We start from the raw sequence: 12967 nt of genomic DNA, 5'->3' as shown, positions 1-12967 counted from the left end.
CAAGGTTAGTCCTTATGGGGACAGAAAGAGTTCTCCAGGGCCGAAAGGGCATGCAAGGTGCTAGCGGAGGTATACCCCCCAAACAGACTTCTGGAGGCAGGCTGCCGAGGCTTACACCCAGGACAAACGTTTTTCTGGGCTTGATCCTCTAAGCAGGTGGTGTCACCCAGCGGCGCACTCAGCCTCGATGACCTTGCTGCCCACGGCTGTGCTGCCCTTCTTGGCTCTCCCACTTCACCTGCCTGGAGCGCCTGGGACCTAAAAATACCTCCCTGGTGGGACCTCCCGGAACATGCATTCGGCTTTTTTTTTTTTTAAATCGCCCTCATCACTTTGAGACACACAAATCACAGCCCTGACCCGCTGTCGACTCAGCGGGTGACGTGCCGCTGAAAGTGGCGACGAATATTGCCCATTTCAATGACCTGAACTTTTATTTTTTCCCCTCCACTCGGCGCATTATCGTATGTCATGAGGAGTGCCAAGCAAAACCCGCGAAGACCGTGTTGGACGCTGGCAAAACAGTCTAGGAATCTCCATTTCTCCCAGCCCAGGCTAATCCTGGGACTCTTCAAAGCCTTACCCTGTGACAATCACAAGGCTTTTCTCCGCCCCGTCGGTGACGGAAAACTCGTGACTCGAACCTGAGCGCCGGGCGGACACACAGGAGCCAGGGGCGGAGCTACAAGTCCAGATCGCGAGGAAGCCCCCGACGGGCGGCGCGTGCGCAGTGTCTCGCCATGGGACCTCCTTCCCGCCGCTGAGACTAGGAAGCGGGACGCCAAATCTGTCCCCGCGCAGCCGCCGCCGCCGGGCGCCGAACGGGGCGGCCGCCCTCCCCGAGGCGCGCCTGCGCACGTTCCCACGCACGCTCCGGCGTACGGCGGCGGCCAGGGGTCGCGAGCCGGTGGAGGACCCGCGCGCGGAGGAGCCCGCAGAGTCAGCGCTTCTTCCCTCCCTCCCCTATTCCCCTCCCCGCTCCCTCCCCCCCCCAAGAATGTTCCGCTACGAGGTGAGTTGTTTCGACCGGAAGTGACCCCTCCCTCCCTCCCTCCCTCCCTCCCGCACGCGCCCCTCTTTCTCCCTCGCCCTCCGCGCGTCTGTCCAGCGCTCCTGGGGGGAGGGGGCGGGCGGCGGGACCCGCGGTACCAAACGGAGTGCGTTGGGTCTGGGGTCGCGGGTTTAATCCGAGGGCTGTGAGCTGGCTTCGGGGGGCGGGACTGTCCTATCAGTTGCCACTGAGGAGAGCTGACCTATGTTTTGGGGTGGGGAGGGCCCCTTACGTGCCTTAACCGGACCACCCCGCACACCCGGAGGAGTGAGGAGTAGAGAGCGTTGCACCCACCCTCGGTGTTTCTTGAGGAAGCTTTACCCGAGAAAGCCCAGAGACGCGTTTCCCGCCCTGGACCCGGAACCATCTCCCCTCCAATTACTTATACACACCCGCTTACAAACCGGCGACCGTCAGGTCCCGGGGGCCTGGACTCGCCCTTTGACTGGGGCCAAAGACCGTTTACTAAAGAGGACTCCGAGTTGGGAAGGGGCGTGTCCAGCAGAAGTTCCTTCTGGGCGAGTGGAGGGGGACGTGGGTTTGGTGACGGTCCGGGTATGTAGCAACAGTCGAGAGTCCTGACAGTGTCACTGGTTCGCTGTATGACCTTTAGCGACTCCTAATCATTGGACAGGGTTTCTGGATTTGTAGAACCAAAGGGTTGGTTTAGATGACCCCTAAGAGTCTTTCCAGTGTAAAAAGCAGTGATTTGGTTAAGTAGATCTTTGTGATTTGGGAGTGCTTCTGGAAGTTGCCTGTGATGGGGAAGCAGTTGCATGCTTGCTTTGTGTAAGTTTGGGAGACTTAAGATGGGTAGGATGGCCGTTTGACCTAACCTTTCATTTGGGAACATCCTGGCTAAGAGGTAGCCAGTCAGGGTGTATCCGAAATGTGACTGCAGAGAGCGTGTGGAATTCCGATCCTGAGTCTTTGAAAACTGGGGACACGTATACTTGGTATTTGATAGGAATGGTCCAAGATCAAACTGCCTTTATGTAAACATGGAGAGAGATGATGAGATGCAGTAGGCAAAGTTCCCAAAAGAAAAGAAAACTTGGAAAATAAATCAGTTGAAAACTGAAATGGGGGTGGGAGGGTACGTTTAAGATAGAACACACCTAAGTGGTTAAACTGGTGATATCTAGCGTTGTTTAACAATACCCAATGTTTGCCTAAATCTTTGCCTCATTCGATCCTCACAACAGCTTTCTGAGGTAGGTGGTATTGTCCCTGCATTACCACTTAAGAGATTGTGGCTTAGAGGCTAACACAGCCTGAGACAAAATAGATGCTCAGGAGGTATTGAATGAATTAATCAGAAAGGATGTGACTTGCCCAAGTTGGTATCACTTGTAAGAGTAGAGACACAACTTAAACCTGTCACATCACAGCTTTTCAAGAGTTCACTTAATTGTGATTGAACACTTAGCTTTCTCCTTTATCACCAGAGTTTGGATCTGTAGGAAAACAGAAGGGGAAAAGGAAAATGAAGAGAAAGCTTTAAAAGGGAATAATAAAATAGTTGAAAAGGTGACATGAATATGGGGAAGATGAGAATTTCGTTGAAAAATATAGGTAGAACTCAAGCAAAATAATAAAGTGTTCATTTTCACTTGTCATTATTATTGTAACCAGTGATGTAAAGGAAGTTGGCAGGCCTCATTTCTTGGTTGCATGAGGAAATGCTGTTATTAGATTCTTGATAAATAGAGAAATGGAAGTTTGGGGAAAGAGGTTAAATAAGGAATAGGAACGAGAAGCCGAAGGAAAAGGTACTGAAGTCTTCCCGTGTCAGGGAAATTGGGGGATAGAAAAAATGCCACGTGCACAAAAAGTCATGATGAAGCTATTGTGTTGATCGGGAAGATAAAAACATTTTTTTAGAGCGAGGTTGTGAACTTCATGAATAGCTGATCTCTTTTTTCTCTTTTTTTAGTCTTTGGAGGATTGTCCTCTGGATGAAGATGAAGATGCATTTCAGGGCCTGGGAGAGGAAGATGAAGAGATTGATCAATTCAATGATGATACATTTGGGTCAGGTGCAGTTGGTAAGTGAGGTCTTTCTTTTATAATGTCATCTTGGTCTCTTGCTGTTTTCAGATGCTCTCTTTTATAAGTACTTTTGTCTAAGTAGGCGTAACCTCATTCACAAAGTTGGCAAACTGTTCTGTTCTTCACTCCAAGCATCTACCCTCCTCCTCTGGGCTTCTTTTTGCCTCACTTATAAAATCAAGTGTTTTCTAAGCCCTGTCCCTTCCAGCTTTATGATCTATGGCTCTAAGTTGACACTATAAGGAATTCAAATGATTAGAGAAGTGGACATTTTACAAAGGTTTAAATAATCCTAAAAGAAGGAAATTTTTATTTGTGGAACATGGAACTTAAGGAAAACTAGTGGATTAGGAGAAAACTCAGATTCAGATGTATATGTTTTAAAATTCAGTTGATCAATAATGTATTGCATGACCCTGCTATTGCCCTATAGTATATTCAATAAATAAAGTTTTTTATTCCAAGAATTTTGGTGATAGAAAGTCTTCATAAGTTAGAAAAGTGTTGTGCACAGATGAAATTTTCTCATCCTTGGGTATAGATAAATATTCCTGGTGTTGGAAGTGGTTAAAAAATTAAAGAGCCAAGCTAAACTAGAGGCCACAGTTATAATTACTGAGATGAAAGGTTTAGGGAGCAAGCTTACATAATAAAGTTTGAGAGTTAAGATCCTGGAACAAGTATACTAATAAGTTAAAATTAAACTGTACTTTGGAAAGATGAATAGGTAAGGGAAGTCCCTGGTGGTCCAGTGGTTAGGACTCTTCGCTCTCACTGCCAAGGGCCTGGGTTCATCCCTGGTCGGGGAACTAAGATCCCGCATAACCCGTGCAGCCAAAAAAAAAAGAATAGGTAAGGCCAGAAACTATAAAACCCTTAGAGGAAGCATAGGCAGAACACTCTATGACATACATCACAGCAAGATCCTTTTTGACCCATCTACTAGAGAAATGGAAATAAAAATAAACAAATGGGACCTAATGAAACTTAAAAGTTTTCCACAGCAAAGGAAACCATAAACAAGATGAAAAGACAACCCTCAGAATGGGAGAAAATATTTGCAAATGAAGGAACTGACAAAGGATTAATCTCCAAAATATACAAGCAGCTCATGCAGCTCAATATCAAAAAAACAAACAACGCAATCCAAAAATGGGCAGAAGACCTTAATAGACATTTCTCCAAAGAAGATATACAGGTGGCCAAGAAACACATGAAAGGATGCTCAACACCACTAATCATTAGAGAAATACAAATCAAAACCACAATGAGGTATCACCTCACACTGGTCAGAATGGCCATCATCAAAAAATCTACAAATAAATGCTGGAGAGGGTGTGGAGAAAAGGGAACCCTCTTGTACTGCTGGTGGGAATGTAAATTGATGTAGCCACTATGGAGAGTAGTATGGGGGTTCCTTAAAAATCTGAAAATAGAACTACCATATGACCCAGCAATCCCACTACTGGGCATATACTCTGAGAAAACCATAATTCAAAAATAGGCAGTACCACAGTGTTCATTGCAGCACTATTTATAATAGCCAGGACATGGAAGCAACCTAAGTGTCCATCAATGGATGAATGGATAAAGAAGATGTGGTGCAGATATACAATGGAATATTACTCAGCCATAAAAAGAAGAAATGAAATTGAGTTATTTGTAGTGAGGTGGATGGACCTAGAGACTCATACAGAGTGAAATAAGTCAGAAAGAGAAAAACAAAAAACAAATACCATATGCTAACACATATATATGGAATCTAAAAAAATAATGGTTCTAAAGCACCTAGGGGCAGGACAGGAATGAAAACGGAGACGTAGAGAATGGACTTGACACGGGGAAGGGGAAGTTGGGATGAAGTGAGAGAGTGGCATGGACATATATACCCTACCAAATGTAAAACCGATGGCTAGTGGGAAGCAGCCACATAGCACAGGGAGATCAGCTTGGTGCTTTGTATCCACCTAGAGGGCTGGGATATGGAGGGTGGGAGAGACACGCAAGAGGGAGGAGATATGGGGATATATGTTTATGTATAGCTGATTTACTTTGTTATACAGCAGAAACTAACATATCATTGTAAAGCAATTATACTCCAATAAAGATGTTAAAAAAAAACCCAAAACATTTTATAGAGGTAACATTTTAACCACAATTCTGTCAGTATTGTGGGGTTTTGTTTTAGTATTGTTTTAAAATAATTTCTGTAATTGTTTTAAAATATTATCTTGTAGCTTTAATTTTGTCCATTCCATTTCAATAAGATTTGATGAACACATTTGGAAAAAAAAAAAGATGAATAGGTAAGAGTCCATGGAACTCTCTTTGCTTTGACTGTTGGTGTTGAAAAGCAGCAATGACCACATTTATGTTGGGATGTGTGAATATGTGGGATTTCAAATATTCAAGTTAAGTAATAAGAAGAGGAAATTTATCAGTAGTGGGTAACCCTAAAATGTTCAATATCAAAAACAAATAAGAGGTCTTAAAAATGTTGTATTAGGACTTCCCTGGTGGCGCAGGGGTTAAGAATCCACCTGCCAATGCAGGGGACATGGGATCAATCCCAGGTGGGGGAAGATCCCACATGCTGTTGAGCAGCTAAGCCAGTGCGCCACAACTACTGAGCCTGCACGCCACAACTACTGAAGCTCGCCCACCTAGAGCCTGTGCTCCGCAGCAAGAGAAGCCACCACAGTGAGAAGCCCGCACACCGCAACAAAGAGTAACCCCTGCTCGCCGCAACTAGAGGAAGCCCACGTGCAGCAACAAAGACCCAATGCAGCCAAAAATACAATAAAATAGTTGTACTGGTTACTGGTTTTGCACTGACCTAAACAGCTTAAGTTTATTTAAGCTTAGACTGAGTTGAATGAACCGGCAAAAATGAAAGAGCATACTATTTTCAATCAGGGTTTACAGAATTCCTTGAAGAGCTAAAACTGCTGCTGTTGGAAGCAGCAAGAGAAGCATTTAAGGTAGAAGCTAGGCTTATTGCAGAAGGGAACCGAAGACCTTTTGGATTACAGCCATAGTTTAGGGGATGAGATTGTCCAAGAGGATGACATGATCTCAGATGCTGTTCTCTATCCATGGAGATCACAGGGAAAGGGACATAGAATAGAATGACAAAAGCAGGGAATTGATGTGAATTGCAAATTATATTTGAAACTTTAGTAAAAACCTATAGAATACAATAGAAGCTATAAACAGTCTGTGCTTGTTTCTGGAGCTCTTTTTCTCTTAAAATATTGTACTGAATGTTACCATTTTTTAGCAAATTCATCTGTGCTAAAATGAAATTTATTAAAATGAAGTATGCTGAGGTTAGCCAGCATGGTAAATGTCCTCAGTTTGTAACCTGGACAGAAGAGGAATAGTTTGGCCTTCTCATTGACTTCCAGAGTGCTAGACAGTCTTTTTTTCTGAGTTCCTATGTTCCTCACAAGATGAGGAAAGTATTGCCTTAAAAGAATTTTAGAGTGTGCAGAACTGCATTTTATGTGATGAAAAAGCCCCTAGGGTTACACAGTAAAAGAACAGGTGATAAAAAGTAAAGGCAGTTGGGCTTCCCTGGTGGCGCAGTGGTTGAGAGTCTGCCTGCCGATGCAGGGGACGCGGGTTCGTGCCCCGGTCCGGGAAGATCCCATATGCCACGGAGTGGCTGGGCCCACGAGCCATGGCCGCTGAGCCTGCGCATCCGGAGCCTGTGCTCCGCAGCGGGAGAGGCCACAACAGTGAGAGGCCCTCGTACTGCGCAAAAAAAAAAAAAGTAAATGCAGTGAAGTAGCATATGGTTAGCCTATTTTGTACCCTGAGGCACAAGGATGATTAAGGACTTCTTGGTCAACAAAGTTTATAATGGAGAAAAGATTTCCCAGTGTGAGCCCTTTCCATTGAGAGTATAATATACTTGAATTGTGAAGTTAAAACCTTAGTTCCTCATCTTGATATAAATACTATACGGGTTTATAAAAAGAAAATTGCTTTCTAAGTCAACCTGTGACTTATTTAATATACTTCTAAAGGTGGATATACAGCTGGTGTAGAGAATTTAAACCAGGAGATAAAATGTCAGACCTGTGACATACATTTTGGTTTGTTGGTTTTTAACTCAAGGAGTGAGTATCTTGAGTAATACCTGTTAGTACCGTAGTTATTTTAAGTCACTGGCTACAGATGCTCTGATGTCACCTTTCCTTAAGAAACTAGTCACTGTCTTCTGCATGGAAAAATGTTTGCATTATCTTTGAGCAGTAAATGGGCCACGGTAATCTCAACTTGTTCTCTAAAAATAAAAGCTTACACTTACAAGGTGCTTATTATGTGCTAGAGACCATTCTGAGTGTTTCATGTATATTGTTAATCCTCGTAGCAGCCTTGCAAGGTAGGTACTATTATTATCCTCATGTTAACAAATGAAGAAGGAAAATGCCAGAGATGTTAAGTAACTATAAATACAGTCAATGTAAGCTACCAGTTATGTTTTAACAGTCTCTGGGGGATCTTTGGGAATCTCCTGCCTCCACATGGAAGGGCTCCCCATTCTTTCTACTTCCTTTTTATTGATAGCTGCTAAAATCTTTAGGGACTGAGATTGCTCTAAAATTAAATCACCTCTACTTCCTGTTCATTTTGTTTTTATTCAGAAGCAAATATCTCTGAGACAGACTTGAGGGGAATTACCACAGCAAGCATACATTTATAAAAGCAGCCAGGAATTCAGTAACCCACCTCAGGGTATAGGTTAATTAGTTGAAGGAAAACAGTTATCTCTTTCCCTTCATTTCTCTGTTATTTTTTTCCCCTGCCCTTTATCATTTTGACCAGTGTGGGTTGAGGTCAAGCATTGGCATATCTAAGTATGTTTTTAGGTCATTTGAAAAAGATACAGAGTGAGGTATCCTTTTATACTAAGGACGTGTGATCTCTGACATTACTGTTTCAGGTGATTTTTCGCAAGAGCAAGAAATATCTAAAATGAACATGATGGTGTTCTGTGGCATAGGTTTCTTTGCTTACATGTTTGAAAAAGTAACAATTCACAACAGAGCCTTTCTCACAGAATATGGCTACTTAACCAGCATTTTTTAAATTAATTATTAAGGACAAATAGATTATCATCTTTGGTGGGACCTAGTAAAGTTAGTAAATAGGATTATGAGAAGTGAATGAAATCAATGCAAATTAGAGCTCTTTTGCATTAGAATCAATCTTAACAAATCAGTTTCTTAAATTTGGGAAATAAATGTTTAAAAAAATCCCTTAATTCAGGATTATAGACTCCCTTTTTTTTTTTTCCAGCATTGTTGAGTCAGTAAAATTGCAAAAAGCAGTTAGTCCTTCAAAAGATGCTTAGCTTACTCTTCCTTAGCAAAGATGTTACAAATATTAATATCACAATTGATTTTTAATTACACTGTTCTTTAAGCATATTTTTTAAATAGCTGATAATTTAAATTAGTGCTGTAATTTTCATCTAAAGTAGATTTTTCCCTTTACCACAAGTAGTACATTCACATCTACCACAGTGCTCAAAGACTAGACAGTGGTTCTGATCATACAAATTATAAATTTGGGAGTCCCACTTACCTCGTTTTTTTTGTTTTTTGGCCACGGCATGCGGGATCTTTGTTCCCTGACCAGGGACTGAACCCGTGCCCCCTGCATTGGGAGCATGGAGTCTTAACCACTGGACCGCCAGGGAAATCCCTTACCTTGTTTTTTTGGATCACTAGTGTTATATGATACATTGTTATATAATAAAAGTAGCAATTTTAAATGTTTATAATCTGACCCTGAAAGGGACTTAGGCTACTTAAATTTGTTATACATCTGAAACTAATGTAATGTTGTATGTCAACTATACTTCAATAAATAAATTAAAAATTGCAAATAATCCAAATTTCCATCAGTAAGGGATAAGTTAAATTACTTTATTAGTAGAGTAGAATCTTATATAGGTATGAAAAAGAATGAGATGATATTATCAGTAGTTATGTGTTCCCACTTTAAAAAATTTAACATACCTGAAGAATTATGGGGAACTTTCACTTTCTAAGTTACATATTTGTGTAATGTTTAAATTTTTTTAACAAACATGTATTTTAACAAGTTGCATATGAGCCCTTCAGAAAGTCTAAATCTTTTTTTAAGTGGCTACCATTAATTACACCCTTAGTATATATCAGGCACTTTTTTTTTTCTTTTTTTCTTGTCGTGGTGCTCCCACTTCTTCCTTCTCCTTTCTTTAAATGAGGTATATAGAAAAATATGGAGAGGATTGTCATTAAGGACACTTTTTCAGAATTCTGTGTTTTTATGTTAGTAATTACCTGTTATCTCTCTGTTTTGAATTTTGCAGGACATACAAAACAAAACTAAAATAAGAATAAAAATATATAACATTTACAAAAGGATACATGGGGTTTTGGTGGGTTAGAAAGTAGTGCATGTTCAGATGAGGTGAAGGTAGAATTAAAATGAAAAGATTATTTAGGGAAAGCTTCAGTGAGGAGGGAAAGGTATCTGAATTTGAATGCTGAAAGGAGCAAAGTAGTAGAGCTTTTATGATGGAGTCAGAAGGGCATGATGAGCGATGAGGTCGAGGAGAACTGGAATGAGAGAAGTGACGGAAGTAAGGTCTGGTTCTAGAGAAGCCGATAGAAGGTTCTGAAGATTTTCATCTGTGCTATAGCTAGACCCAAAAACAATGCTGTGTCAGCATAAAAAACAAAAAACAACAAAATAACCTAGTGCCAGTGCTACAGATTATATAGTAGTATGTAGAAATAGACAGTTAAAGCAGAAGAGGACCGACGCTGGTCCAAGTCACCCTCACCTTTCCTGTGGCATACTTGTAGTAGCCTCCTAACAGGCCTCCGTGCTTCCAATAGTGTTGCCCCCTTCTCTGCAAATCTGTTTTCAACACAGCAGGCAGAGTGATTCTTTCAAAAAGTCAAGCCACATCCAAACCTCCAGTGGCCCCCATTTCAGAGTGGCTCTAAAGGCCCTGTAGGAGCTCTCCCACTTTGACCTCATTTTTCTTCTCCTCTTCACCCCTGTTCATTCCAATCCAAGCACAGTCCTTGCTGCTTCTCAAAATCGTCAGTCTCTCATCTTAAGGCCTTTTTACTGACTGTCCCTCTGCCTGCGACACTCTTCTCCTAGATATCCACATGGCTAGCTTATTCTTGATACTTTGCTCAAATGTCACCTTCTCAATGAGACATACCTCTGACCATCCTATTTAAAGGTTTCAATTTGCTTCTCTTCCACCGTATTCCTGTAGCATATCATCTTCTAATATAGTATCTAATTTACTTATTCGTTATGTTCATTATCTATTATCTGTCTCTTCCCTGCTTAAAAAGCCACAGGCGGGCAGGGATCCTTGTCTGTTTTGTACACCAGTGTACCCCATGCACCTAAAACAATGTCTGTCACATAAGAGATGCTCAAAAAATACTAATTGAATGACACAAATGGATTTAAAAGCTTGTAAAGAAGATGCCACTTACCTAAGAGAAAGTTGTACGCTAGCGCGAGCTTTTGCCTGAAATATCACAGAATCTCAAACCAACAGGTTGTACTATATCACCAACTTAGAAATTGGTTTCAGAATATAGTTTGCACATCGTTGCTAATGTATTAAGCTATTACTCCAAAAGTCTGAGTTTATTCCTGGTAGGATGTTAGTTGTTCTCAATAGTGCAAAGCCCACTTTAAATGTGCCCCTTAGTTTAAACCTTATTTCATGACTCTAGATGGATAACAGAAGAATTTTATAAAACTTTTATTCCAATATGAACTCTGTTTCTTTTTTATGATTTCCTTATAGATGATGATTGGCAGGAAGCACATGAGCGCCTGGCTGAATTGGAAGAAAAGCTGCCTGTGGCGGTTAATGAACAAACAGGCAATGGAGAAAGGGATGAGATGGACTTGTTGGGTGATCATGAGGAGAATCTGGCAGAAAGGCTCAGTAAGATGGTGATTGAAAATGAACTAGAAGATCCAGCTATCATGAGGGCAGTACAGACCAGGCCAGTGTTGCAAGTAAGTTACTGTGATCTGAGAGCTATAGCAGACTGGTAATTAAAGCAAAGTATTGGGCTTGGCTATTTTATTCCACCTACTATACTGAGAGAATTACATGTGCTATAGAAATTTGGTAGTATAATTCCTGATGATAGCAATTCTAGAGATGAAGTCGGGAAATAAGGTCGATTCTAGAACACTGTGGTTTCTGTTCTCAAGCAGTTGAGGCTCTTTGGGAGCTTTGCTCACCGAAAGCTGGTAAGTTGCCCAGCAAGCCCACCCTCTTCTAGACTTTGTGTGTGTGTTTTCCTTTTTTGTTAGCCCCGACCAGGAAGTCTCAATTCCAGCATCTGGGATGGATCTGAAGTTCTGAGGCGAATCCGAGGACCACTGCTTGCTCAGGTATTAAACGTTTTCTCGTTGTATAAAAATCCTAATACCCCAAAGCTGGCTCCTGTTGTTGTCCTTTCCTTACTGGAACAATGTATGGATGCATATCCTTTGCCGGTCTTAACGTTGATTATGTCGCCCAGCACCCATAGCTGGACCTGTTGACTGTGCCCTCCCCCAGACTCTGTGGTAATGCTCACTTGACTGTGCTTTCTTTGAAATGGTTGAAAGGGGCCATTGGGACTCAAATTTGACAGCTTATGATTTGAATTACTTAAAGTCATTTTTAGGCAAAACTATAGGGACAGAGAACAGATCAGTGTTTGCCAGTGGTTGGGGGTGGTAGGAGAGGTTGACTACAAAGGAAGTTTGGGGTGTAATAAAACTTACGTGTCTTGATTTTGGTGTTAGATCCAGGACTCTCTGCATTTATCAAAATTTAATGCTATACACTAAAGAGGGTACACATTTTTACTGGATGTGAGATAAAACTAAACAAAAAGTTTTAAAATAATTTCTCAAGATATCTGGCATCTGTAAAGGTTATTAAAACATTTCAAGGTAGCTAATTTTTTTAACACTACTTCCTCAATTAGGAAATGCCTACAGTGTCTGTGTTAGAATATGCCTTGCCTCAGAGGCCCCCACAGGGCCCAGAAGATGATCGGGACGTTTCTGAGCGTGCATTACCGAGGCGGTCAACTTCACCTATCATTGGGAGTCCTCCTGTTAGAGCTGTCCCCATAGGCACCCCACCTAAGCAGATGGCTGTACCCAGCTTCAACCAACAGGTACCTCTCATTAACAGGCACTCAGCCCAGGATATTGGGAATCTGGGCAAAATTATTTGGGAAATTGGTGATGCTGGGAGGAGGGTGGAAGTTTGGGGTAGGCATTAGATTAGAAAGAAAAGTAGCCAATTAGAGGAAAAGTTAGTACAAATAAGAGACACATTCCCCAATGCCCATTGCTGGTGCTACTACTGTTGCTGCTGCCTTTTAATTGGGGGAGGAAAAGGGTAGTGAACCACATTTAGTGTAAATGTCCTTTTTAAAGTGTTTTGCTGGCTGCCCAAAACATTGGCAGAGAGGTAACTGAAAGCTGGGGGGAGTGGGAACACACAGCATTGTCCACATCCCTTTTTACCTTTAAGATATCCCTGCTTTCCCTAGAGCCTGTGCAGTCCTGTTCCATAGACTTTCCTCCACCTGAAACCAGCAGCTGAAAAGGAAGGCCAATTTGGAAGGTATGGGGGGAGGGTGGTATTGGTATGGCCTAGTTAGGCTCAATATCCTATGAAATGGTGGAGTCACAACGTACACGAAAGAGCTGAGCATGGCGGCCATATCATAGGGACTTCAGAATAGGACTTAGTTAATCCTCCAGCTTTCTTATCATTCCATCTCCCTCACTGCTACCAAAATATATCCT

General features: G+C 42.0%; 2 protein-coding genes across 2 annotated transcripts in view; one reads left to right on the top strand and one right to left on the bottom strand.

The window, feature by feature from the left end:
• The window catches only part of LOC116758400 (olfactory receptor 10V1-like), a 46668-nt gene extending 45901 nt beyond the window's left edge, over positions 1-767 (bottom strand). Inside the window, exon 1 of the mRNA XM_032641208.1 lies at positions 584-767. The gene's annotated coding sequence lies outside the window, so the exon portion shown is untranslated. The remainder of the gene's footprint in view (positions 1-583) is intronic.
• A 6-nt stretch (positions 768-773) lies between these two features.
• Positions 774-12967, top strand: part of PATL1 (PAT1 homolog 1, processing body mRNA decay factor) — a 35836-nt gene continuing 23642 nt past the window's right edge. Inside the window, exons 1-5 of the mRNA XM_032639015.1 lie at positions 774-1012; positions 2988-3099; positions 10947-11164; positions 11468-11548; positions 12133-12327. Of these exons, the coding sequence (XP_032494906.1) occupies positions 998-1012; positions 2988-3099; positions 10947-11164; positions 11468-11548; positions 12133-12327 (621 nt within the window). The 5' untranslated portion in view covers positions 774-997. The remainder of the gene's footprint in view (positions 1013-2987; positions 3100-10946; positions 11165-11467; positions 11549-12132; positions 12328-12967) is intronic.

This window comes from Phocoena sinus, chromosome 8 (assembly GCF_008692025.1).
Source record: "Phocoena sinus isolate mPhoSin1 chromosome 8, mPhoSin1.pri, whole genome shotgun sequence".
Taxonomy (NCBI): domain Eukaryota; kingdom Metazoa; phylum Chordata; class Mammalia; order Artiodactyla; family Phocoenidae; genus Phocoena; species Phocoena sinus.
The sequence above is the reverse complement of the archived record's forward strand: the minus strand, read 5'-3'. Positions and strand labels throughout refer to the sequence as shown.